General features: G+C 37.7%; 1 protein-coding gene and 1 long non-coding RNA gene across 5 annotated transcripts in view; one reads left to right on the forward strand and one right to left on the reverse strand.

Moving 5' to 3' along the window:
- Ccnj (cyclin J) overlaps window positions 1-10034 on the forward strand; it is a 17880-nt gene extending 7846 nt beyond the window's left edge. For 2 of the 4 annotated variants that reach the window (XM_010620867.2, XM_010620868.3), the window contains exons 4-6: window positions 6040-6339; window positions 6427-6586; window positions 7108-10034. In XM_010620867.2, the coding sequence (XP_010619169.1) occupies window positions 6040-6339; window positions 6427-6586; window positions 7108-7519 (872 nt within the window). In that variant the 3' untranslated portion in view covers window positions 7520-10034. The remainder of the gene's footprint in view (window positions 1-6039; window positions 6340-6426; window positions 6587-7107) is intronic. The other 2 variants (XM_010620869.2, XM_010620870.2) reach the window with 2 other exon arrangements.
- A 14588-nt stretch (window positions 10035-24622) lies between these two features.
- On the reverse strand, window positions 24623-26933 carry LOC104859962. The gene is made up of 3 exons (XR_779516.3): window positions 26552-26933; window positions 25553-25757; window positions 24623-24727 (listed from the first exon to the last, which is right to left on the reverse strand). It is a non-coding gene; the product is annotated as an uncharacterized LOC104859962 (long non-coding RNA).
- Window positions 26934-27368: the final 435 nt, after the last annotated feature.

Below are 27368 nucleotides of genomic sequence, written 5' to 3' on the forward strand. Positions count from 1 at the left end.
AAAAAAAAAAAAAAAAAAAAAAAAAAAAAAAAATTAAAAAAGAGGGAGAGAAAGGAAAAAGAAAACCAGAAGCAGTTTTGTTTCACAGGGGACACTTGTCATTGTGTGGAGATATTTTTGGTTGTCACATCCTGGGGGGATGCTACTTGGGTTTAATACATAAATTCCTGGGATGCTGCTAAACAGCTTATACATAGGACAGTTCCCCAGAAGAAAGTTCTCTGACTCAAAATGTCAGTGGAGTTGAAATTGAGAAACTGCTGTAAAGGCATACTTTTATATTGTTGGAATACTTTCTATTGAGTATATGACAGGCTGGCTGAATGAACTGAAAGTTCATGTGCAACTGCTATCATTGTGAAAATCTTTGCTTGTGTATTAAACCAACTAATACAGCCATATGTGTTATATAATACAGAGTGTACCTAGGCCTTTTGGTGCCTCTTTCTCTTAACATCTTCTATAACTCCTTTCATTGCTTGCTAGTACCCTCACTGAAGAGAGAGGGCAAGTAAAAAAAACTGAATTTTTTTTTTTTAGTAATGTAAAAAGGTTGCATTTAATATCGAAATTAGGTAGATAACACAGTTTTTATATTATCCATGTCCTTATAAAGTACCTTTCAAAGTAGTATGTAGATTTGTCAGTATAGAGCTTTCACTTCTGACCTCACTGGAGGATTGAGATCCAGACACTGCTTACTGCAAAGCACCAAGGCTCTTTCTAAAACATCTTTGTGCTGTGACTTCTAATAAACCCAAAATCAAATGAAGTCCAATGTGATCATTTCTGGTACTAATCTTCAGTTAGATTTTATTTTTCCTACTGTTATTCTTATGATCTGATGATCTCAACTGCTTATTTCATCCCCTTGAATATCTTTCTGTAGGTTATTTTAAATCTCCTGTAGAACCAAAGTGCAAATAAATATAGCTGTAGTGATGGCTTCCCATTGCTTGTGGGTTACGGTAGGAACTCCTTAATGTAGTACTTAAAACCTTCATCTAGACATAATCACTATTCTATTTTCATCATCCAGTTCTATCCCATGCAGTCTGAGCCAAATTCTTAGCAGAATACTACTAATGTACTTCCTGAAGATCTCCATTTCCTTTCAATCTAGTATCCTCTAAGAACCAGACACATCTGCCTCTATTCTGCCCAGAAGCCAGAGAGGTAATGCTTGTACATTTTTAATTAACCTTTAATTTAATTTTTAATTAAACTTTCATGCTCATAAGTCATGTATAAAATACCCTATGTGTTTCATCACTGGCTATGAAGTCCTTCAAGGCCTATTAGTTTTTGTAAGATTGGGAAAACTATACTTGAAGGGTTATATGTGAGAGAATCCACAAATATAATGACTTTATTGTCCATTATAGAATCAGTTCATAATAAAAAGGCAGTGGAAATAGACATATGTGAGGTTATTTTTAAAAACTTGGGGTTTTTTGTTTTGTTTTTTTTTTGTACTGGGGATTGAACTCAGGTCCTTGCGTTAGCAAGGCAGGCGGCAGAACCACTGAGCTAAATCCCCAGCCCAAGGGATCATTATTAATAAGTAAATTTTTTGTCTGCTGTGACTACCCTTGTTATTTTTTCACTACGAGGTCCCACACGTTCTTCCTGTGGTTCTTAAAATATGGTGCCGGCCGAAGGGCAGGCTCATTTTGTTGGACTATGAAATAGTTGCATGGTGCAGTCAGTTCAGAGGCTGAATTATATTTGCAACTGAACTTTACTAAAAACTTACCAAATGAATTAGAGACTACTAAAATAGATATTCATAAATGACATGTCACTATTAAAGTTTGCTGAAGACTATGATTGATTAATAAGAATTTTAGTCACTGTGTTGGCATTGGTGCCGAATTCCTATAATATCCACAACTGGAAGGAGGGGAATTTGTTTTTTGAACTACCATAGGTTGATTGGAATGGAGTGTTGGTCTTCTCTTTAACTTATGTATTACCATTTAAGTTGTGATCCGTTTATTTTAGTGAAGATTATTTGGTTTAATCTATATAATAATAAGTAGTTTTTAAAGCTTTTTCTCTATAATGAGGCTTTAGATCTGTTTGCTGTGAGTTATCACTTATTACTGAAAGAGCTGAGTTTATAACTGCAGCAAAAAAGGCTATATAAACTGATAGCCTGTTTTCAGTGTCTGGTACCTGTTTTAAATTTGTGGAATTCATTCTCTCTGTTTCTTCCATTCTCACATTTTATCTTCTTTAGATAACAAGGGCAGCTATCCAATTATTTATCATAAACATTCAGATACTACTGTTCTCCTCAAAGAAGGATTGATCTGTGTGTTCTGACCCTCACCCAACTCCTCCCTACTTTGGGATGGGTATTGTAGAGTGTGAAAGTGAAGAGTAGCTCATAGCTACTGGTAGTTTGGCTAAAGACACGGCATAGCTTGTAATTTCCAAGAACTAATACCCAACTGCCTGTTATCTGCACTATTAGAGGTAGGAAGAAAGGGCCTACACTATCTCCCACTGGAGAGCAGTGTGTAGTGTTTTAGGTCAGGGACTGTCACGATGGATTTTTCTGGACTGGAATCAACAATGGTGTAAATTTCAACAACCCTTGAGTCTCAGGTTATTTATCTGTAAAGTGGAAATAAAAACCCTTGCCTTACAACATTGTGAGGATCAAATAGGGTGATGTGTTTAAAATCACTTAGAAATTAAATCATAAATGGCTTAGCATTGTAAGGATTAACTTCCCTATAAGCTGCTCTCTAATCTTTAGCCTGGCTACTATCCCATAGGTTCTGGCTTATTCTAAAATGGACCCAGTTTCCAGGGAAACTCTTATATTTTGATTCTTTCATAAAACCTGGCTTCCTTGGCTTCTGTGGCCAGCATTAAATTTGAGAGTTTGGAACCAGTTTTAGAGATGAGACTTCTGGTAATTTGTGCACAGTTTTATATAACTGAGAAATGGTCTTGAAATTGAGTAAAGCCAAAAGTGAAAATCATAGGCTTTTAGTGGTAACAATTTGTAATAAGTGCTTGTATCTCTTTGTTCACTAACCCTAACACTGGGTTATTATAACTTTTTACTGTACTGTCTTGTTAGTTGGACAATTGCAACTCACTTGGTTTGAATTGCATCTTAAATTTTAATGAATATAGATTATTTTCTGAGTTAACTTTTCCTGTTCATGTATTTTTCCATTAGACTAGGGGCTTAGAAATTTGGGAGGATTCTTAGTGTTAAGGGCGTCTTTCCCACTTAGTAATGAAAGAGCTGAATGTGGATTGGCAACAGTAACAGTCCTATCAGATCCGTGCCCTACTCAGTATTCAAATCTTCCCTACCACATATCCACCATTCACTGCTGATTTTGAACACGTATTGGTTTCCATGGCTGATCTGAACATTCCTTCAAAAGGAAAGAAAACCTGATGTTTTGTTTCTATGGCTTCTGACTCTTCATTTTCTGGGAAGCTGATAGGAATTTCCTGTGCCCTTACTTCCTGTCTGGGGCTTTATCAATATAATCACATTGCTTCCAGTATTTCCTTTCAATTGAAGAAGCTGATTTTTGTGACCTGTGTGTATCTTTATGGATAAGTAGGTTAAAAATACACATATAACATTAAATATAATAAAAACTATAGACATGGAAGCAGGCACTTACTGATGTTATCACACATGCTTTTTTATATTCTTTAATATCCATACAGCTGAATATATCATATATAATGAGTTTCAAAAAATTTAAGTCTGTATTAGAGTTTGGTGTGGTTATTTATGCAGTTATTTTTAACTTTGCAAATCAGTATCCAAAGTCTTTCACATTTATGATAGCTGAATACTTACCACATACATGAAGATATAGAAATCTATCAATCTTGTAGTTTCCCCCTATAATCTGTTACAGTATTTGGTTTGGAAAGACAGATTTAGGAATTCAAACATATGTCTTCCTTTCGGCTTCCATTTTTTGTTTGATTGAACTTACTTGACTTTAAATAAATTGGCCAACCTCATTATCTTTGTTTCTTGAGCTGTGAAATTGGTCCTTTACAATTTTATTTTTGATGTTGTAAGTCACAAGAAGATAATATGAAACATCCTTGAATTATGGTGAATTATGGTGTGTTAGTTTCTTCAAAGGAACTTCAAGCATGACATAAACTCATTAATTTTTACAGTATTCTTTTGAAGTTCACTGCCAGTATTGTTGCTGCTACACAAATGCCAGGGTGCTTTGAAAGCCATAATGATTCATCCAGAGAGCCTAAACCAATTCCTAGGTCATTCTCTTCACTCTGTTATACTGAGAGCAGTGGCTTTCCTCTTTTATCTGTTTAGTGATGATGCTGGATAACTATGTCATAAAGACTGCTTCAGTGTTTTCAGCTATAGTGAATATATACTGTTGGTCAGAGTTATGAATTCATCTTTTATGTGATTTGAACTGAGAAGGGATAGCTGGACTCTTAAAGTCTAAAGGATGTAAATTTTGGATCATCTCCTATTTGCAGCATTATTTGCTGAAAGAATTGTTTAGATCCAAAGAAGTTCAGCCTCTGGAGCAGGAAGACATTGCTGTCCTTTAAATTTAGGTTTTTCTCCAGTCACCTTTTCTCCAGAGATGCCATAGAATCTCCTGGCATCAGAGACAAAACCTTCAGTCCCAGTTCCACTTGTTACACAAAGCACAAGGCAGCAAGCAGTTTGTATTCTCCAGCCCCAGGATCTGAGCAGACCACCACTGGCTGTGGCACCATTACCTACACATTGAGCATCTGCACTGAGTGACCCTGGGTTCTGCCATTTATTTGCTGTAGCAACTTTAAAGTGTGATACAAACCCATCTCTTCTAGAAGGGAAATTTTACGGGGAAGCTTGGTTTCTCAGTGTACTTTTTAAAAATATTCTAATAATGATAGTTATGAACAAGGATAAGTGCAAAATCTGTTCTGAGAAATCTACAGTTGTGATGGGGTTGTTTTAAAAGTAGAACACAATACTGGTAAGTAGAAGGCTTCCAGTATAATTTCTGTTCTTCCATGAACCACCGTGGAACAAAGACCCAAGAAGACTTGAAGGCAACTATTTGTTCTATTGCTGCATCTGGAAAATCTAATACTGTAGTAATTGATATCTTCTGAATTTTCTGGAGCTATAATTTACAGAAATAGCTAAAACACCAGTTTTATACATAGTAAAATGCTTATTTGGAAACCAAAGTGTAAGATAAGCATTACATTTTTCCTAGGGCTGGAGAGGAAATCTTATTCTTCAGCTGTGCATAATAAAAACTTTATATAGAGTGTTGAAAAGATAAGCCTTCAGATAATGAAATTCAGCTGTCAAGTGGTCTTTGCTCCTAATTAGCTTTGAGTAAGGGAATTTAAAAGAAGATAGAAAATCAGCCTGTCTCTTCCCCTGTCTCAGATTTAAGTAGATTTTTGTTTTGAATTCTGCAGAGGGGTATGGAGTTTGGTATAGAATTGTAATGCTTGTTTAAGATATTCACCAGTTCCCCCACTCCCAGATCTCTTTTCTCTCTCCCTGGAATTATGCTGAAAATACACTAAGATGAAACACTTGAAGCTTAATTATTTTTATTTCAGGTAAAGTTGTAATTTTAAATTATTTAAACTATATTCTACTCTAAAATAATTACTTTTTTTCACCCACTACAACCTACCCACACAAATGAAACTTTCTGAATTGAATTAGCAGGTGAGATTTGACAAAGCTATTTTGTTTTTGGCACATGTGACTATTACCTTTATACTTTAGAACACAAATCAAAATGTTTACATATCCCAAGCATATTTTCAGAGGACACGGATAAGCAGAGGACAGTGGTACTGGGAAAGAAAACATATACAAATATATAACAGAAGAGAGTTTTGGCACAATTCTATCTCAGTAAGGTAGGAGAAAGAATATTTTTGAATCTAAATCCTGACAGTAAGACAAAATCCCATTTAACTGACTAGACCTATTAACAGTCACTGGCTTAACATTTTCTCCATCACCTCCCCTTTTCTTATAAGGTAAATTTGAAGAAAAAGAAGATAGTGTGCCTAAGCTGGAGCAGCTCAACAGCCTGGGTTGTATGACTAATATGAATCTAGTGTTAACAAAACAGAATTTGCTACATATGGAACTGTTACTATTAGAAACCTTTCAGTGGAACCTCTGCCTTCCAACAGCTGCCCATTTCATCGAGTATTATCTCTCTGAAGCAGTACATGAGACAGATCTTCATGATGGCTGGCCAATGATATGTTTGGAAAAAACTAAACTCTACATGGCTAAATACGCAGATTACTTCCTAGAAGTGTCTCTACAAGGTGAGTTGATGTGAATACCTATAAGTGACTTACGTGCTTCTGACTTGTGTGTTCTGTTGCTTAAGTTCACTTTTGGTGTCTCCACAGATTATGCCTTTCTAAATTATGCACCTTCTTTAGTAGCTGCTGCATGTGTGGCTTCTTCGAGGATTATACTTCGACTTTCTCCAACGTGGCCTACAAGACTACATCGTCTTACTGCTTATTCGTGGGATTTCCTAGTGCAGTGTATTGAACGGCTATTGATGTAAGCCCTTTTGTTCTTATGTTTGTTATTTCTCATTAACATTTTTCTTCATGTGTAAGTAGTACCGAAAACTACTTCTAAAAGGCACAGCACTCTTAGGATATTAACCTCTGTCCGCTGCTTGCTGCTGTGAGCAGCCCACTGTATGAGCAGGACTTTGTGGAGGGATGCTCCCCTTGTCCTTAACAACTTAGAAGTTGTCATTGCTAGTATGAGTCTAGGTGCATGATAGAGAAAATAATTGTTCTTGTATGTCTGTAGGTACATAACTCTTCTTAAATCAATCCAGGCAAATCTTGTCCCAGTCCCATTTCTACATCTTTGAATTTCAAGAGTCACCTGGATGTTTCAGGAGTGGCAGCCATACTCAAATGTGTGGATACATCTCCCAACCTAGAAAGATATAATGGAGGCTTTGGTGTTCTTGGGATTTTATGGAATCAGCTGTTGAAGAGGTGGAGGTGGAACTTTCTTACAGATTTTTCTCAATTAATGTTGTTTCCATTCTTTCCATATTTCAGTGCTCATGACAATGATGTGAAAGAAGCAAACAAACAGAGAGGACAGGCAGGCCCTCAGTCAGCACAAATAGGTGTGTTCCAGACAGCCTCTCAGCCCTCACGGCCAGTTCACTTTCAGCAGCCTCAATATCTCCATCAGACTCAACAAACCTCACTGCAGTACCGCCATCCAGTATCAGAGCAACCCAGCTGCCAGCAGATTGTATCTACCACACACACCTCCTCTTACACACTACAGACGTGTCCTGCAAGCTTCCAAACTAGTGTTCAGGGCCTTGGGCATGTGCAGACTGGTGTTGGGATGTCCCTGGCAATTCCAGTAGAAGTTAAGCCCTGTCTGAGTGTTTCTTATAACCGGAGCTATCAGATTAATGAACATTACCCTTGTATTACTCCATGCTTTGAAAGGTGATGGTGTGTGAAGGCAAAAACTGACCCAGACTGTTTGTGACTTCAAGGTTGGGGGCATCCTTTTTGTAACCTTGGCTTCAGAAGAAAAGGAATCCAAAAAACATCAGAAATCTTCAAGTACCAGCACCAGGAAGACTGAATATCAATCCAAAATCCATGAACACCTAGGAGAACTGGCAAACATTTTAACGATGTATTTGTCAGATCTTGTCACAATGAATCCTTGTGTGACAGAAATGTTCAATCAAGCCTGGCTGATGGTCCAACTATTTCAAAAATATTCAATAGAAAATTAGGACAGATTCCAGCTTGCCATTTTGAGATTTGACCTGTGGTAGGCTCTGGGCCTTATGTTCACTTATATGTCAGAGACTCATGTTTATCTGTGGACTTGCCAAACAGTCTTTTATGAAGGAAAGTTACAGTATTAATTTTTGAAGAGATCCTTTTTTTAAATTCAGTTTTGAATTTTACTTTTGAGCTACAGATGAATTTCTGACAAGTTTAAGTTGATGTGCTATACCAACTGTGCGTTTAAATTTTTTTTCAAATTATGCTATATAATTTTCCTATCATAAATAATAGGTATCTGGATTTGTGTACTAAAATTAGGGGTGTAGTAGATCTCATATCGAAATCATGGTCATAATTTTTGGGGTTTTTTGTTTGCTTGTTTTGTTTTTTTCCCTAAGTGATTAACCTTAAGTCTTTAGAATTAAAACACATTTAACTCAGGGAATTTGTACTACTTGGAAACACTTAACTACACTTAACTGTAATGCAACATGCTTTGGAAATGTTATAGTGTGAACTACGTTTATAACAGGTTAGAATACTTTTCAAATGAGAACATAATATTGTAGCACAGAATGAAGTGGTAGTTCCTATGATTCATAATACTTATATAAGTTTTGCATTTCTCAGTGCAATCTGATTTATACTCAGATTTGATAGTACTCTTTAAAAATTTTTTTTCAAGAGAAGACGTATCTGTAAAGTATCAGTACAGAAATAAAGTCGCATAGGTTTATTTTGGAGTGGAAGATGGCCAGGGTAATACTCAGGTTGTGCTAAATAGCACTTTGTATATGAAAGACAGGTTTTATAAGCAACCTTGAAATCCAGCTAGTCAGTCTAAGCAGGCAAGGGTGCTGATCACTAAATTTCAGTAGTCACTTTCATTAGATTGGCCCCATAGCTGCCCGGGAACATTTCACTGTACTGGTAATGAATAAGAACAGCAATAGTAATCGTTACAGCCAGGGCAAGTAAGGAGTAAAACATTACAGGGGGGATTAAAAGGAAAACATGTCATAACTGGTAAATTATACATTGTGCTCTTATCTGGGAGAAGAGATTTAGTGGAGGGAAGTTATCTGGCTTAAAAATTAGTAAGCTGTGTCTATTTTGTTTGTGTGTTTTTAAAGATAGCACTTGAATAGAAAATCTGCATGGCAGATAGGTGACCACCACAGTATGCATTGAAGACAAACTTATTTTAAAGATGTGGGTATGCAGCAGGAGTCTCAGTAATCAAGCCAGTGGCCTTTGTTAAGAAGGTAAGGGGCTAAACACAGTAATGGACTGATGCCGACAGCTCCAGTGGATGAATGTGGGTTGGATGGCTTCTGACAGCATGAGTTCTTAGAGAAATACCCTTTCTTAAAAAAGAAAATAACTTTTATACCTACCTGGAGTACCTAGGGCATGAGGTGAATTTATTAGTGTGGTAAATAAAACAAAAACCACTCAGGTAAGAACACCTACTTGTTGCAGTGTTCAAGCGTGAAAATTGTTTTCTGAAAGTATCCTCTCCCTCTTTTAAAAGGCTGCTAATTGGATTTTAATAGTTCTTACCTTAAGCAAACTTGAATTATTTGGAAGGAAAGTAGGTTATAAGAAATAATACACCTTTCACATTCACATAGAACCCAGTCCAATTTTCAGTATTTTAACTACCTCAGTAATGCTATGAATGTGAGATATTGGGATAGAAATCCTAACTTGAAACAACGACCAGTGCCTGTGGTAATTTAATGTCTTGTCAAATGCTTTTATTGATTGGTTTATATGTCATTCTTGTTGTAGAAAAATATGCCTTTTTTAAAAGCCTATTAATGCTTTCCCAATTTATATTTAAAAAACTAAAGAACACTGGAATCTTTAGGGAGGGTAGAATAAAATAATTGATTACAGTTGCTGCATACCCAGGATGGGGTGGGATGGTTGAAGAACCAGAACCATTTTTAAAATAGGTCTCAATATAAATACAAATCACAACTGTTAGAGGAGGGAAGTTGTATGGGTTTTGTTTTGTTTAATTTATTGATTAGTCAAGTGTTTTTGTTTTTTGAGATTACTGGACCATGATTAAATGTGTACTGTGAAGAGATTAATGATATGTATAAGGGCTTAACCAAAGTCCACTTAAATAAACACTACTCAAGAACAGACTGCAAACCAAAATGTACCTGTGTTATGACATTAATTGCAAATAGTATGGTGCTAAAGTCTACACCAGTGGAATTAGATGAGTGCTATGCACTTAATTTTAAAATAAAACTAGTTTTCACTAAAATGGCGTTGGTGGTTTTGTTTTAAATACAGACCTGTAATTTGCAGCACATTGAGTCATATAAGTCAACCTTGGAATTATGATTGTATTTACTTTTTTTTTTTTTTTTTTTTTTTTTTTTTTTTTTTTTTTTTTTGCTGTACTGGGGATTGAACTTGAGGACTTTGTGCTTGCTGGGCGAGTGTGGCACTACTGAGTTCCATCCTTGGCATCATGATTGTATTCACTCAGAGGTACAGAGATGGAAATACAGCTACATTTGTCCCTTTGTACATTCTAACCTTAGCACTGTAGCCAACAAAAGTACTGGCCTCAGTACTGGAACAATACTGTTGCCTTTTTAACTTAATCTTTTTTTTTTTTTGTACTGGGGATTGAACTCGTGTCCTTGTGCTTGTGAGGCAGGCAGTGGAACCACTGAGCTAAATCCCTGGCCCGCCTTTTTAACTTAAAATTAGTTGTAAGTTAGGGACTGCAGGTTCTATTATTAAATTGAGAAAATGTGAAAAATCTGATCTCTAGAGAAAGGAACAAAGTGATCAAGGGATATGAGAGGGAACAATCGTGAGTAATGGTCTGTCTAGTATAAATATTTGCTACTTAAGTCAATTTAAACCTTAGCAGATGGAATTCATTTTAAAGGATAAAATTTAACAGGGTTGTACAAATATGTTATGAATTTACATCCCCTAAAAAGCATTTTTTTAAATTAGCCTTGTAAGTATGGTCACTTGCCTTGGCACTGTGCCAGTGGTTAGTAATAGCCCTCAGGAGAATTAATATACAATGTTCATCAGGGCTGAATTTAAGGAAAAGAACTAGCATTTCAGGACAGGGCAAGTTGTCCTGAACTGGGGTGGTTTTGAACCATGTGTCAAGTTAATCTTGTCAGTCTAACTGGATTAACAGACTCCTGAAGAGGTGATTGGATCGAGGGCATTTGCTGAATGTGTTATTAGAGGTGGAGCCAAGTTGGAGGAAGTTGGTCTTGGGGGAATGATCTTGGAGATTCTATCTAGTCAGCTCTCTGCTTCTGGGCCATGGGGTGATAGGCTCTGCTATGCCCTGCTCACACCCTTCTGCCACAGACATGCCTTAGAGCCAGCTGGCTATGGAGTGAAGCTGTGAAAAAAATAAACCTTTTAATTGCAGGTATCAGGTATGTTTTCCCAATAACAAAGCTCACATAACTAGTTGATAGCTATTTAAGCACATTGTAAAAGATTTGGCCTCTCTGGCCTCAAACAGCTTTACATCTTGTTTGATAATACAGTTAGGCCTGGTGTGGTCCCACTGTAGGAGTCTGACTGAACCAGAGCGACTCCATGTTGACCAGCAAACAACCTAGAGACTGTCGCTCCCCCCATCCCTTATAGGATAGCTAATGATTGTGAATTGTTAGGCGGCTGTTTTGGAGTAGCTGGGAAACTAGGTGGAAACTGTAGTGAACACAGAGACCCAACGCAGGTCACGCCACTCCTTGCATGCCTGTAGTCTGAATGTTCTGAACTTTATGATGATCTAGGTTGTAAATGGAACAATGGATAATCACTCTGCTGATCATTAGTACATGACGACCACTAGCTCAGATCAACTGACTCTTTGCCATTGTCCTCTTCCTGTAAGTTTTAAGCCCTATATAAAATGGCCTCTGTTTCTGAGCTAGCCGCCTCTCTGAGCTACTTGGCTTGGGGAGTGCCGTCTGGCCAGACTAATAAAGGTCTATTTGCCAACTTGCCTGGTATGTTCCTTCCTGGGTGACTCTCGCTGTGCGACTAGCTCCTGGAGCCTCGCTGAGCTTCTGAGCCCAGCATCGTGGAAGCCTCTTGGCTGTTCACGCTCCAGGAGTAAAAGTGACACTTAAGTCTTACACCACATGCCTGTAATCCCAGCACTCGGGAAGCTGAGGCAGGAGGATCTCTGAGTTCAAGACCAGCCTGGGCTACATAGTTCCAGGTCAGTCTCAACTACATAGTGAGACCCTGTCTCAAAACAAACAAACAAAAAAACAAACAAGGTGGGTGTGGTGGCCCACGGCTGTAATCCCAGCACTGGGGAGGCTGAGGCAGGAGGATTGCTGTGAGTTCGAGACCAACCTGGGCTACATAGTTCCAGGTCAGTCAACTACATAGTAGACCCTGTCTCAACCCCCACCCCCCAAAAAAATACAGTTCAGACACGGAGCAATTAGGGTGATATGATCTGGACCTTACAACATCCAATTTTAAATCCCTTGGATTAAAAACACACACACAAAAGGCAGTCAGTTGGCAGCATGGAACTAGACTCGCACTCTAGGCAGGACATCTGTGACTACCCTACTCCTGTCCCTCCACCACTCTTTAGCCTTATTCCCAAAACACTGCCCACAAGGTAAGGTAAGTGTTGCCACTCAATTAAAGGAACTCTGAATCGAGTCCGTGACCCCCTGACGTGGTATGCACTTTATATGTAAAAATTTTCCTGTCTCCATGGGTTTTATCATTTACTCAAAAGGGTCTTGTCTCTTTTCTTGGTAGTGTTCCACTAATAGAATATATTCATTTTTAAACAAATTTTTAATTTTAGAAAAGGCATAGGTTCACAGAAGTAATATGAAGACATTAGAGTTCCCATATACCTCACACCCAGATTCTCTGCTTAGTCTCATTTGACATTGGTAGAGCACATTCCATATGGTCAGAAATTAGCTATTTCACCTGTTATACTGCTTTTTACTCTTTGAATTTTTCTTTCAACCTTACTTATATTGTTGAGAAAACATATTCCTATGCAAGATCAAGATACATCTTTACATACATTGAAATCTTTCAGGATGACCCTCTATGCAATTTTAAAGTTTCCATTGTATAGATTTTACACATTTCTTAAATTTACTTCTCATTGCTTTCAAAAATTCTCACAGTTGTGAATGGAATTTGTTCTTCCACTGTATTTTTAACTGGTTATTATTTATATCGTTATTAATGAATAACATACTTAGAATCATATTTAGTTTCAAGATATTTTTAACTAAATTGAAAATAGTGAATCCACACTTGCATTTAAACATTTAGGAGAATAACATTATTTAGAATAAAAAGCTATTTATTTAAAATTTTATAACCACTCAGAATTTATTGAATCCCTTTGCTTTTAATAAAATTCACCTGATTTCTTTAGCTTTTTCAGATACACAGTCAGATAAATAGCAATAATTTTGCCTCCTTTCCAAAATGCGTAGCTCTTATTTCCTCATTTTTTACTGCACATTCCATCCAAAATTAAATAACAATGGTGTGATGGCTGACATTTTAATACTAACAGTAGCAGTGATGATACATAAGGTATTTAAAATATACATATTTCAGAAATACTAATCATAAATATACTGAATACATGTACATAAACACATACATGTGCATACCTTTAGCGCCTTCGAGTTGTAAGCAAATGTGGTGAAGAATTTTTGATTGGAGGCTGAGAAAAGATAAAGTGTTGTCATATTTTAAGATGAACGTAGTATCTGGAGGTATACTTCGTAATCCTTAATGGAAACTTCCTCTCTGCAGACTAGGTGGGAATGAAAATCCAGCTGGGTATTTAGAGATTTGCTCATTGAGCATGAAGATCAGAGAAGGGCTAGACTGAAACTCTGAAGACTTGGAGGCCAAAAACTGCCCAGCCTTTCTTCTGTTGCTAACTTGCCCCTTTTAGTAGTTGGTCATTCTCTGTGGGGCAGTAAAGCAGGTAGACCTGAGTGTGAGTAGTGATGGAATTTCCGAGTAGGACGCTGGATGAGAGCTATTGCTTCCCAAGTTCCAGAGCTGACTACTCAGGATTTGGACCTGCAGTAACAGATATGAATTGTTACCCGAATTTGGATAATTTATTGTTTTCTTTTTCAGTCCAAAAATCTTGAAGAGCATTGCTTAGTCCTGGGTTCTTAAACAAATAGAATCATCAGGATCTTAGGACGAAAAGATTCTGATTTTTAAATCCAGAATAAGAATGAAGAACCTGTGTACCGGGCATGGTGGTGCACACCTGTAATCCCAGCACTCAGGAGGCTGAGGCAGGAGGATCACTGTGAGTTCAATACCCTCCTGGGCTACATAGTGATTTCCAGGTCAGTCTCAACTACATAAAGAGACCCTGTCTCAAAAAAAAGGAATTAAGAACCTGTGTTCTTAAAAGTCACCACTACAGTGATTCTGATGGAGTCTGGAGATTCTGAAAAACTATGTGCCACACAGAGCAGGAAAAAGCACTTTTTAGACATAAATATCTTTCTCCAAAATGTTGCCAAGACAGCAAGTGACATCCCTTGTGGTGTAAAGCACCCTAGTTAGATGTGCAAGGTTGGATGGACATGTGCCAGCAGAACGCAGCCATGTCCTTGTGTTGGTCTGAATATTATTCCTGTACTTCTCCCTTCTGATGTATTAGGTTACTGAGTGAGGGCCTGTCACAGTTACTTTTCTCATTACTGAGACAAAATAGCCAACACACAAGATTAAGGGGGTTTATTTAACCTTACAGTTTGCAGTAGTTTCTGGCACCAAAGCAGGGGAACATGACAGAGGAGTCCATAGTAGGGCGGGCAGGAGGCAGTAAGCAGCCAGCAGGCGTGCCTTTCTCTGTGACTTTATGTTCCCTCCGGACTGCAGATGTATTCATTGGTGCCACCCACACCCAGGGTGAAGCTTGCGTTATCTACACCTAGAATTATGCTAAACTCATTTAGTTATCACACACCCTTAACCCCACATGGCGCACCCTAATCCCCCATCTAACATCCATGATGCATTCATCTTCCAAAATCCCCACCTGTGAGCACATCAAGCATTGGGGGAACAATAACAAGGGTGGTAACTATGAGCATGGTCTTTATCTCTTACACAGTTAAGAGTCATGTGAAATCAGATCTCAAAATATAACCTCAAGATCTTGATCTTCACTTTTGGGATGGGAGTACCAGGAATTGAACTTGAGACCTTGTGTTTGCAAGGCAGGCAGTGGAACCACTGAGCTAAATTCCTGGCCCTGATCTTTTATAACACAGTTGCTAATATGATTGGGCACACTAATAGAATACTAGATTTCAGGCATTGTGCTGGACACTACAGGAAATACAAAGATGATGTTCTGAGATGCAGCTGCCACCACTACCCAGTTTCCAACACACATAAAACAATAAAATGCCTCAGCAAAAGTTTTGTGTCTGCTTTTAAGAGATGCTTTATGGATTTCATATACTATCTCATTGCCTGACATGATAGTGCTAAATCCTACAGTTACGTACCTGTCTTCTTTCTCACATCTGAGAGAAGCATTGCCTTTCAAGGACTATACCCTCATGGATTTCATGGTAAGGCACTGAAAAATGAGATGCCATATCTGCAATCCTAGAATTATAGTCTCCAAACAGTACTGAGAACTGAAAGGAATTTTTGGGCATGTGCTACTGTATTAGTGACTGATACATTTAGGATGACTCACACTTTACACATAGTCTTTCCAGTATAGTGCTGTCAAAGTAGCCTCTGGATTAGGCAGAGGGATAGGCTGAAAGTCCTCCTTTATCCACAAATCACTTCAGAGTAGGCCAATGGCTACCTTATGTATGTATGTATTTATTTATTTATTTAAAGAGTAGGAAAAATTGATTAAGGTAAAGAAAGCTTCTAAGAGAGACAGAAGAGGGACCAGAAAGTGGTTTGCCCCAGGCTACCTTTAACTGATTCAAACAAAATTAATTTAATTTAGCAACCTGAAAGGTTCTTTGTCAAAGAGTCAGTATAATTATCATTGGGTAGTGAGACTGAAAAAAATGTTTTCCTTAGTAAAACTATTTTCTAAACCTTTCCTACCATAACTGTGGTTGCTATTACAACTGAGAAAATATTTTTTAGAGAAAATAAACATCTTAGATCAAAATCAGACTGATTGCATTACATCTCAAAGTAGATTCTAGATGAAAGCCTTATTAAGCATTTGTGCAGATTTTGTTTTCTTTTAGTTTGAAGAAATCCAGGAGTCCATGCATCAAAGACCTCACTTTGAGGAACTTTGCAACTCTTGACATAAAACAGAATTTGGGCCTGCCTTAGCTCAGGTAGAGAGACTACATTCAAGGATCCTGTAAAGATGAATATTTGAGGCCACTTCTTTGTAGGCTCAGGAAAATCTGTCTGGCAGGTAACCTTTCCATCTCTGTTCTCCTACCCCAGTCATTGTGAACCTATCGCTTGCCTGCCTCCGTGGGTTGTTTGTATCATTGAAAGCTTGAAAAGGCTTGCCATCAGCATCCTACCCGATCAGACCTCTCATGGATATGTGAATTATCAATCATACCTAATGTGTGCACCTACCTCCTGAAGAAGTGAGCATTCTTTTTAAATGCAAACTTCAATAAGTATAATTTACATACAATAAAATGTATATATTTACTAAGTTTTGACAAATATATTTCCCTGTGTAACAATGACCACAATCAAAATATCGAGCATTTCTACTGTGCTGAAGTTTCTCTGTGCCCCAATCCTCTTTGTACTCAAGTCCAATATGGGACACACTTTTCTTTCCTAGAGTTTCAAACAAGTAGAATTATACTGTATATTTCCTTTTTTTTGTACTAGTGATCCAACTCAGGTCCTTGAGCTTGTGGGGAGGTGGTGGAACCACTGAGCTAAATCCCTGGCCTTGTATATTTCCTTTTGTATCTAGTTTCTTTTACTTTTCATCCTGTTTTTGAGGTTTATCTATGTTGTTTGTAAGTACTAAGTTGTTTCTAAGTACTCTTTGGTTTGAACATAACAGTAGAAACGGGAGAGGATGAGATAAAATAAAATTTATTTTAAAAATAGAAACAAAGAACTAAAATATCAGACCTTCCCCAAAAATACGTGACTCAATCCAAAAATAGTCAACTGAAATTCAGAGACACTTCTCAGATGAAGACGTACAAGTGGACAATAAATATATCAAAAAATATTCATTACTTCTGGAGATTGGAGAAATGCAAATTAAAACAACATGGATTCTATTTTACTTCCAAAAGAATGACTATCATCAAGAAAGAAAATAATAACAAGTGCTGGTAAGGCTCTAGGCAGAAGGGAACACTTCTATATTGTTGTTGGGAATGTAAATTAGTACAACTGTTATGTAAATTGGCACGTAGATTCCTCAAAAAATTAAAACTAGAAATCTCATTGATCCAGCTATACATCTTCTAGATATCTTTCTCAAAAAGTTAAATAAAGCATATTACAGAAATACACGCATGCCCGTATTTATAGCAGCACCATTCACAATAGGTAAAATCTGGAAGTGGCCTGTGTGTCTATCAACAGATGCATGGATAAGAATGTGGTGTTTATACACAACAAAGAACTATTATGCTATAAAGACAGATACACTTGAGTCACTTGTAGGAAAATAGATGCTCCCTGAGGCCATAATGTTAGATGAAATAAATCAGGCTCACAAGCTTAAATATTGTATGGTTTCTCTTATATGAAAAACCGAAGACATAAATAAAGAGGAAAATTAAAGATAATAGGAAATAGGGAGGTAGATCTTTCTTCAAATGGGGAGGGGACCAAGAGATAGAAAGAGAAGTGAAGAAGGGTGACAGGGATTAAAAAAAAAAAAGAATTGAGCTAAGTTGCATACATGTACCAGCTCTCCATGAAGAATGTGATCATTTTGTACTGAAAAGAAAATGAAAATTGATAAAAAGAAAAACCACACTATATTCAAAATCAATGATAAATCATATTTGGGTTTATTAGTGCCTGCATTCAGCCACCTATCTTTTCAACCTTAAATTTCTCCCTCATTCAACAGACATTTTTCTAGTTCCTTGAATTTATCAGGCAATGTGTTAGCCATTGGTTAAATGTGAGCTACATACTTCTGGGCTTATGTGCCTAATTTTGATCCTGGGAAAAAAAGAGATCACTTAGGGCAAAATTCAGCAATTCTACTTCTGCAATGGCATGCAAAAACTATGTGAGTCAGTGTTAAACTTACTAATGTGGCAAGGCACCTAGAATCTTGGTATTCTGTATAGGCCTTATGAATAATGGATTTCATTGCACAGTGTCATGATAAGTCCGATGGCTGTAGTTACAGTTTATATGTACATGTCCCCCAACAGCTTCACACACTCATAGGCAGGGCTTTTGGAAGGTGACTGTATTATGGGGAAGCTACAACTGACTTGCTATTAGGAAAGGGGTGGCTAGAAGTGAGTCATTGGGGGCATGGCCTGGAAGGGCATAGCTCTCTCCCCTTTCCCCTCTCTGCTTCTTGGCTGCCATGATGAGAGGAGCTTGTCCTTTGCTATGCCCCTTTGCCATGCTGTTTCTTCTTTGGAGCCATCAACCATGAAGTGAAATGTGAGCCTAATCTTTCCTCTGAGCAGTGGCAAAGAGAGTGACTAAGACAGCTGCCTCAGCCAAGATAACACATCCATGTTCAAGTCGGGAAGAGCTAAAAGAAAAGTATATATTGAAAAGGGGGAGAGGGTTGCTTCCAGCTACATTTCTCACATCTTTCCAAAAAAGTCTCCAGAAGATACCTTCTTCTGTTTTATTAGCTAGGACTGGATCACATGACATCCACAGTTGCAAGGAAGCTAATGAGAGTCTCACAAAAAGAAATAAGGTGTACTACACATGGTGGTGCACGCCTGTAATCCCAGCACTCGGGAGGATGAGGCAGGAGGATCGCTGTGAGTTTGAGACCAGCCTAGGCTACATAGTGAGTTCCAGGTCAGTCTCAACTACATAGTGAGACCCTGTCTCAAAAAAACAAAACAAACAAACAAAGAAATAAGGTGTCATGCCAGGGATTTAGCTCAGTAGCTCCCGCCTTGCAAGTGTAAGGTCCCCAGTTCAATCCCTGGTACCAAACCAAAACAAAAAAAGAAAAAAGGCATCATGCTTGACACACACCCACCATGGTTCAGAGCCCCAGGCTGATGCGCTTTCACTGCAAATGAAACCCAGGTTCTCATGCAAGAAAGCTGGAAGAAGTGCATGCTGGCTTCTCCCTATGCTGTCTGCATGGAGCCTCAGAATGACTCTGGCACAGATATGACAATGTAGAACAACAGAAGGTGGGATGGGAGAAAGCATTTTAGCAGATTTTGGGTGCAATTCTTTAGTCCACTAAGATCTCTGGAGACTTCTAAAAGTATCACACAGTTGGTACACTTATTTTGTTAACAAATGAATCCAGGCTCGTAAAGTTATAATTATATAATTTATCCCGGTAATTACAAAACAAGATACAGACAGCATTTGCAGGTTCCCTGCAAAAGGGCTCTCTCAAGCCTCAGTGCCTAAGTAAAACACAATTTCTTTTGGAAATTCCTTTGATTTATTATTCAAAACGGTATCCTAATAAATATTTCCCCACAGAATTCAGTATTCTCAACAAAACAAAGGCTGATCAGGATAACCAGGCCTTCTCCACTGGAATAGTCCTACCACAGTGTACGTCTTATAAATATGAACAATTAGACACACCTCTTCCGCCAACCTGAAGTCTGGAATGGGAAGGAAACTACACATTACTTTGTTTAGAAATGGGCACATACTCAGAATTTGGCCAGTAAGACAGAAGAGGCTCCTTGGAGTTTTCTAACAATGTGGATCAAATGTTGCCAGCTCTGGACAGGATGCCTAGATCTTCTGTGGCCATATTGTTGCAGCTTGGTGTTCAGGTGATAATTACACACCTTACCTCCCCCGCAATTGTAACACGGAACACGACAGGTTAGGAATGTGAAGTAGAGTGATTGTCTAGTGTGTGTGAGCCCCTGGGTTCAACACCAGAGCCAGAAAAAGACTGAGAAAGTGGGAAACATCCTGGGTTTTTGATGGTATCACTCACTGGGCGGCGAATCGACCTTGAAGCCTGCCCCACGGCTAGAGGTTGTAATATAAATTAATTTCATTAATCTTTGAGCCTGGATTTCTGTTACTTGCAGCCAGAAGTGTGACAAGCAACATAGATAGCTCTGTAATTTCCTATTTTCTTCCCCAATATGGGCAGATATATGTAGATTTCATTGGCTCATCCCTGGAATGGTATCTTTTGGATACATGGATAATCTCATTTAAAAGATTGTTTATACACATGCCACTCCCTACTTACTTTTCTGAAGACTAAAATGTTCATGCTCCCCATGTCTTTTGAAGATTTATTACATTCATGGCTCCTACGCTCACAGCTACTAGTGCTGCTGAGGTTACAAGTAGTACTGAACATGACTTTTGAAACAAGATTTCAGCTAATTACACCTACCCACCACAATTATGGTAAATGAGTACCATAACCCATGAATGTCCTAAACCAATAATATGAAGGACTGCACTTCGTACAAACTCAGATGTATAGCATAGTATCCTTATTCAGTTTAGTGGCCAAACTTCCACTAGCACAGAAAACGTGCAGAAGAAGATAAACACTTTCTTCTTGTGATTTTACCACAGGTACATGTCTTTAGGAATAAAGTCAAAATTTGCATTTGGATTACAGATGACGGCAGTTAGAGAAGGAATGGAATAAAGGAAACATTACGAATAATAACAAAACATTGTTCCATTGGCCCCTACAAACAAGCTAAAAGATCTCAAGCTTGTGTATGAAAATGAATTTTATTCTTAAAATGAGATTCTCTTTAGTTTTCAGGTTGATTCTCAAGGGTCCAACACTCAATTCTCCAACTTCAGGGTTATATGTTCATATTCAAGGTACATAAGACTTTAAGGAGAGCTTAGACTGTACAGCATATAGTCTATGATCTTTTATAAATACATATTCTTTCTCCATGTACAGCCAAGAATATCTTCTCCAAATCTGGCCTCGAGCTCTTTTACTCACTCTCTCCTCCAACTGTTCAGCCCTTCTTCTAGTTGAATTTCTCTCCAACCACAGGTCCTCTGCCCATGTTAGCACCTTTATCATATGCATACTTCCTTCCCTCTTTACCTAGTTAACGTATTTTCAACTTGAGTATCATTTTAAGACTTCCTGGGCTCCCTGGCACAATTAAAACTCTCCTGTTACAGACAATCATAGACCCTAATTCTTCTCTGTGTAATATTCATTACATTTACATTTTTATTCTTGTCTGTGACTTCTGGTTACTAGTGTTTCATTGCACTAAGCCATTAGCTTCATGAACAGGGGTTTTATCTATTTCTAGTCATCATTTATATGCCCAGCCTTGAATCCAAAGTGATTGGGTTCAATACCAAATATGTATTCACTGTATGAAAAAAACTGGGAGTTTTTATCTCCTGTGAAACAGCACTAAAAGGAGAAACATGAATTTCACCATTGTCTAACCTAGTGTTCCCAGTTACTAAAGGAACCCTACTGTAGAACCTCTAAGATTCTTTATAAGCATGCTAATATAAAATAGAGCTGCATCTTCTTAACACCCACTCATTTTGCAGGGATGGTAAAGCCTGGATGGTATAAAGAGAAAGTGTCCAGAAAGCAAATACTTTATTACTTATGATCACAAAATATCAACCCCAAGACAGTTTCCTTCTCTTCTCACTAGAAGTAATTTCACCAAGTGAGGAATTATTAAACCACCTTCACCAAAGAAGCCCTATGTCTCTGAAGACGTATCCTTGGAATTTTAATAGAAGCTTCTAGAACTGTAGTCTAATCACAAAGTAACTATCAGCTCTATCATCATTTTCTCCTTTTTAATGATGTTACCTCTTTCCTGACTCTTAGTCTCAAGAATTGGTTTAGGAGTCTTAGTTTTAAATTTTTTACTGTTTATTTAGTGTTGCTGGAAATCAAACTTAGGGCTTTGCACACACTAGATAATTGCCCTCCGCTGAGCCCAGCCCTTAATATTTTAAGGAAAGTTTTAAGTGTTTGCAAGATTTCTCTTCCAAGGAAAACTGTTTTCATTTCCACTTTTCTATACGTTCTTCTTTATATTGAAGCTCTTTGAGGGAATTTTTTTTTAACGTTTCTATAAAATCTAACAAAATAGGATGGAAGCCCTGAAGCAGTTTTTTCTTTTTTGTTTGGGTTTGTTGTTGTTTGTTTGCTCATTTTGAGACAGCCTCTTGCTATGTAGCTCAGGTTGGCCTTGAACTCAGGACCTTGAACTTGCAGCAATCCTGCCTCAGACTTCCAAGTGCTGGGACTATAGGTTTCAACACCATGCGTGGTTTGAAACAAAGTTTCTTAATTGAGTGGTAATCAAGTATTAAACATTCTGTGAGACACTTGATAATATGTGCTAAATGTTGAGTAAAAGCTTGGGAGTGCATTTTTCTTTTTCTTTTTTTTGATATCGGGGATTGAACTCGGATCCTTGCGCTTGCAAGGTAGGCGGCGGAACCACTGAGCTAAATCCCCAGCCTGGGAGTGCATTTTTCTGAAAAGTTCAGATATTGCATCAAATTCTGTCTCCAGTCTTGAGTATACTGCCTTGCATGTGTGTCACAGATGCTTTATAAATATACGATTTTAAAAATTTATTCATTTTAGGGATGTACATATTTTGATTCTTTTTATTCCCCTTCCCCTCCTCTCCCTCCCTCTCTCCACATCTAGATCCCATTCCCCCATTTTCATTTTTTTAGTTCATGTTTGTGGCACATAATAATTATATTCATTGTGGGTAGTTGGTACATGTAAATAACACATCTTAAATCTTTTATGTCCACCTTTCCCTCTCCACCTTCCACCTCTTGGTCCCCTTTCCATTTGTAAAACATCTATCTTCCTGTTTCCTTTAATCAGTCTTTTACTTTGCTCTGTCTGTTATAAAATAGGATTTCTCCTGTAAGAGAAGCCGTGATATTTAAGCTTGTATGACAGATATTTTTCACTTAAATATTTTCAAGATTCATCCATTTTCCTAAAAATAACTCTAATTTATCCTTTATAGTAGTGTTCTATTATGTATAGATACCACATTTTCTTTATCCAGTCTCTTTTGCTGAACACATAGGCTGAATTCAAGATTTAGTTATGAATTGTGTTGCTATGCACATTGGTATGCATGTATTGCTGTAATATAAAGGCTTTAACTTTTGAGAAGACACCTAGAAGGGGAACAGCTGGGTCAAATGGATTTCTATTTTTTGAGACATTTAAATAAACTAGTATTGTTTGAAAGTAAGATTTTAAAAATTTCGTCCAAACCCCTTCCCGATGATATCTCATATGTTGTTGGCTTTTTCTGTCCATAGCATTCAGCTGATTATCTAAAGAGAATAGTCTACAACTCCGTAATTCCAGTGCTCGCTTCCTGGGTCTAACTGGCAAGTCACCAGACCTCATTAGAAAGACTATAAATATCCCTTGAACAATTTCCCTATGTTATCTTATACCTGCCCACCTCAAAACTTGAAAACTTTTCTGTCTATTCAAATAATTATAGTTTTTAAAATTCATGCCTCAAAAACTTTTCATATTATTTGCACATTGCCATAGTATAACAATTTTAAAAGTTATCAAATAATGTTTCCAACTTTTCTTAAAATGAAGACTCTCTATAAACAATGCTCCTACATGTTGCCCAGTTTAAAATAAAATGAGGGCTGGGGATTTAGCTCAGCGATTCGGTGGCCTGCCTTGCAAGCACAAGGACCAAAGTTCAATACCCGGTACCAGAAAAAAAAAAAATCAAAATAAAATAAAATCAGGGGCAGGGGATTTAGCTCAGTGGTTCCACCACCTGCCTCTCAAGTGCAAGGACCTGAGTTTGATCACTGGTACAAAAAAAGAAAAAAAAGTTAAAATAAAATCAGGCTGCTTGTTTTAAAGTCTGCATATGCCACCATTTCAATTTAATAATGCCTCTTAAGGAACAGAAAGCACACCATAGTTGATTACTATCAGGATTGGAAAAATGGTATTTGAAAAAAAAAGATTAATTGTTTTATAAATGCATTTGTAAATTTTTTTTCTGGTACTAGGAATCAAACTTAGGACCGTGAGCTTGCCAGGCAGGCACAGCACTACTAAGCTAAATCCCTGGCCATATAATTGCATTTTTGAATGCAAAAATGGTGGCAAAATATTTTTGCACTATTGATACTATTACATGTCAATCTGTAAACAATTTTTAAAATTTTGTTATTTGTAATATGAAATGAAGACTTGCTTTTAGCAACTCTTTACCAAGCACTGACTACATGCTAAGTACTGTTTAGGGTATGAAGGATTCACATATGAAAAAAAATTGTTTCTACCTTTCCACTTACAGAGCAATAAAATGTTATAAAGGTATAATGTCCTAGAATCTGGGTTGAAAAGGAACTCACCAATCCCAAGAGGCACATCATTTTACATTTTGACATCTCAGAAATCAGTCACATCTTACAATGTGGTCAGATCAGGAAGCCATAGAGACAAAGCTGTCACTACCAGTGATGTAACAAAACTTGCAGAATGAGTAACAGAGGAATAAATGGTAAAAGCACCCTTTTAAGGGTTCTTGATGATTCAAGATTCAATAAAACATAATAGTTCAAAGTATTTTTATTACATACGAGGAAAATTAAATTCAGAGTTTAAATCACTTGTTCCAATTCACAAAGCAGAGTAAACAGATTCCAGGTCTGTGTTCTGTCTTCATTCTTCTTCTACCAACTGTTAAGGTGAGACAGGGATGTCATATAAGATAAGTAGATAAGAATATGGCTCTATTTTCTGTCCACTGACAAGTAATTTACTCCTCTGCCTTAGGTACTCCATTTATTAAAATAGCAATTTAATAACCCTTACAGTGTTATTCTAGGTATTAAGATAATGTATGTATAGGACTAACTGCAGAGATTGGCAAATGCTGAGTATTCCATAAATTCCAACTGCTTAGGATCAAACTTTATATTCAGTAAAACATAACTTAAAGTTATCCTCAATTACCCGACAAGTAGATGAAACCCACATCTAGGTATAAGACCAACTGCATAGACTGCTGAAATGCTTGAATTAATACAATAAAAATTTCCACCTTAACATTAATTTGTCCAGACAGTGTAACAAGAACTCACTAGACTTACCTGCAAGAAACCACACCAAAAAAAGTTAAGAATCCAAACCATCTATGACCATTAAACACTTTAATGTCCATAAATGCATTTATAAGCACAATCTCAATCAGACGAAGCATTTACCACATTTTTGATCATAGCTCTTAAGACACTCAAGAAAGAGGACTTCCCGAACTGCTTCAGAAAGTGACAAGAACAACGGGATAAATGTATTTGAAGTGGGAGTGGGGGTTATTTTCAGGTGGACTAATAGCAATGTGCCATTTAGTGTAATAAAAATATTATAAGTTAAATATTAACTGTATTTTGATTGCTCCTTATATAATACATACACATAAAAATATAAGTTCTGAAGGTTAAAATGTACTATAGGAAGACAATTTTGGCAGAAGATGAGATAATAAGTCATTACATTACTTACATATATTAAGGCACTTTTTCATCCATTACCAACTTAGTGCTTTGCATATGGTATGTAATTGTAAAAATAAATCAGGTGCGTTCTAATGTTGTTATTTTCTGTTCAAATAATGAGATGTTCAGAAAAGGAGGTAAAGGCCCACACTCCCCTCTCCTTTAAGCTTTTTTTAGGTCGGCTCTTCAATTCTGGGAGTTTAAGTGAAAATCTAAATCATAAAACATTATTACATAGAGTCAGCATGCTTTAAATATTAGTTTATACATCTTTTATTTTATAAATAGTAACTATTTCTCAAATCAGCTCATTATATATCTCAGGCAAATAAAAAGTTTCAACTAAGATTCTGAATCCAGATATAGTTAAGTGCTTAAAAAGTCATTTTAATTACTAGAAAGAGTTAATTAATCGACTCACACTCGTTCCTGTTTTACTTAATGATAAAACCTAATGAACTTACAGAGAAAAGTAACTCAAATTAATATACCCAGAATGTATTTTCAGAAGCTTCTGGAAATCAAAGCCTTATTATTAACAACTCTGGTGTCTTCCTGTTACAACTAACTGCACAGCAGCAAAATTCAAGAATTTTCTGAATATTTTCAATATTAATCTATTCTAATTACTTCATAAGATTTTGTTAAAAATCTCACAAGCACTAATACATCCACATTTAAACCTTAAAGAAAACTATCACATGGCTCAACATGTGAACTTTATTAATTCTGAAACGTAAAAATAGCATCAGCTTATGTATGAGATTTTTTAAAATAACTAGCCTGCTCTATTGCCATCGTAGATATTTTCTTTTCAAAGTCGATCTGGGATAGGACAGACTGGTTTTATGTAGTTAGATCGGCAATAAAGAATCTTATGACCAACTCAGAACATCTCAGGGGAAATGATAAAGACTAGGACTCAATGGGGTTGTCAGCTCCAGGTTGCATTCAGAAGAGATCTCTAGCTAGCTTCCGCTGCCCAGGAGTCCCCAGCGCGCCTCACCTCTCTCCGTTGGAGCCTTTGGCCTTCCCTTCCTCCCAGGATACTGTCGCACTGCCAGCCCAGCTACAGACTGCAGAGTGACGAGAACAAAATTTTAGCATACGAAGATGGGCTGGGTGGGAAGTCCCACCCTGCCAAGAGAGGCGACTTCTCCAGAAAAACCTGGCAAGTTAGTAGGAAGCGTGTACAGTTCCTGGAACTGTTTGTGGGCACCCTGCCGCCCGGAAGTCTCAGCCTTCAGGTCTGGATCCCCTTTCTTGAAGCCCACGCTCAGAGCGCCATCTGGGAAATCCCAGACTCGATCTCCCCGGGGGTCGGGAGGCGGGACTCTTCACTGGAGGCGGGACTCTTCACTGGGAGCAGCCATGACAGTTGCATCCGGGTATTCTGCGTCCTTTGTCTCCCGGAAGTGACCCGGCGCGGAAGGATCCGCGTTAGGCTGAGGGAGTTTGAGGTGAAGGGGCGCCAGGAAGTGGGTGTGTTGGAGCAGCCCGGGTACGTCGGGTGTGCTGTTGTAGTCCTTTTGCCAACCAATACGTTTCTCAGTGTCAAGCTTTGTGTTCAGTAGCAGCTTCGTTACGCCGTTTTATCCTTTCAGCAACCCCAAGAGCCGGAAGATAGTATCAGTTATATTTTATCGTTGTGGGGAAACTAAGGCTAAGAAAAGGCAAATTCTTGATGAAGCTGGTGTCTAACCCAGATACTACCAACTCCCTGGTGATTTCATTTTGGGAAGCTCGAGTCCCTGGAGTAGGTGTCCTGCTGTGTTACTTCTGCAAGTATCCGGTTCAGCTCAGCATCCTCTTGCCCAAGAAAT

The sequence above is a fragment of the Fukomys damarensis genome, unplaced genomic scaffold (assembly GCF_012274545.1).
Source record: "Fukomys damarensis isolate Sample0158 unplaced genomic scaffold, DMR_v1.0_HiC HiC_scaffold_8, whole genome shotgun sequence".
Classification (NCBI taxonomy): Eukaryota; Metazoa; Chordata; class Mammalia; order Rodentia; family Bathyergidae; genus Fukomys; species Fukomys damarensis.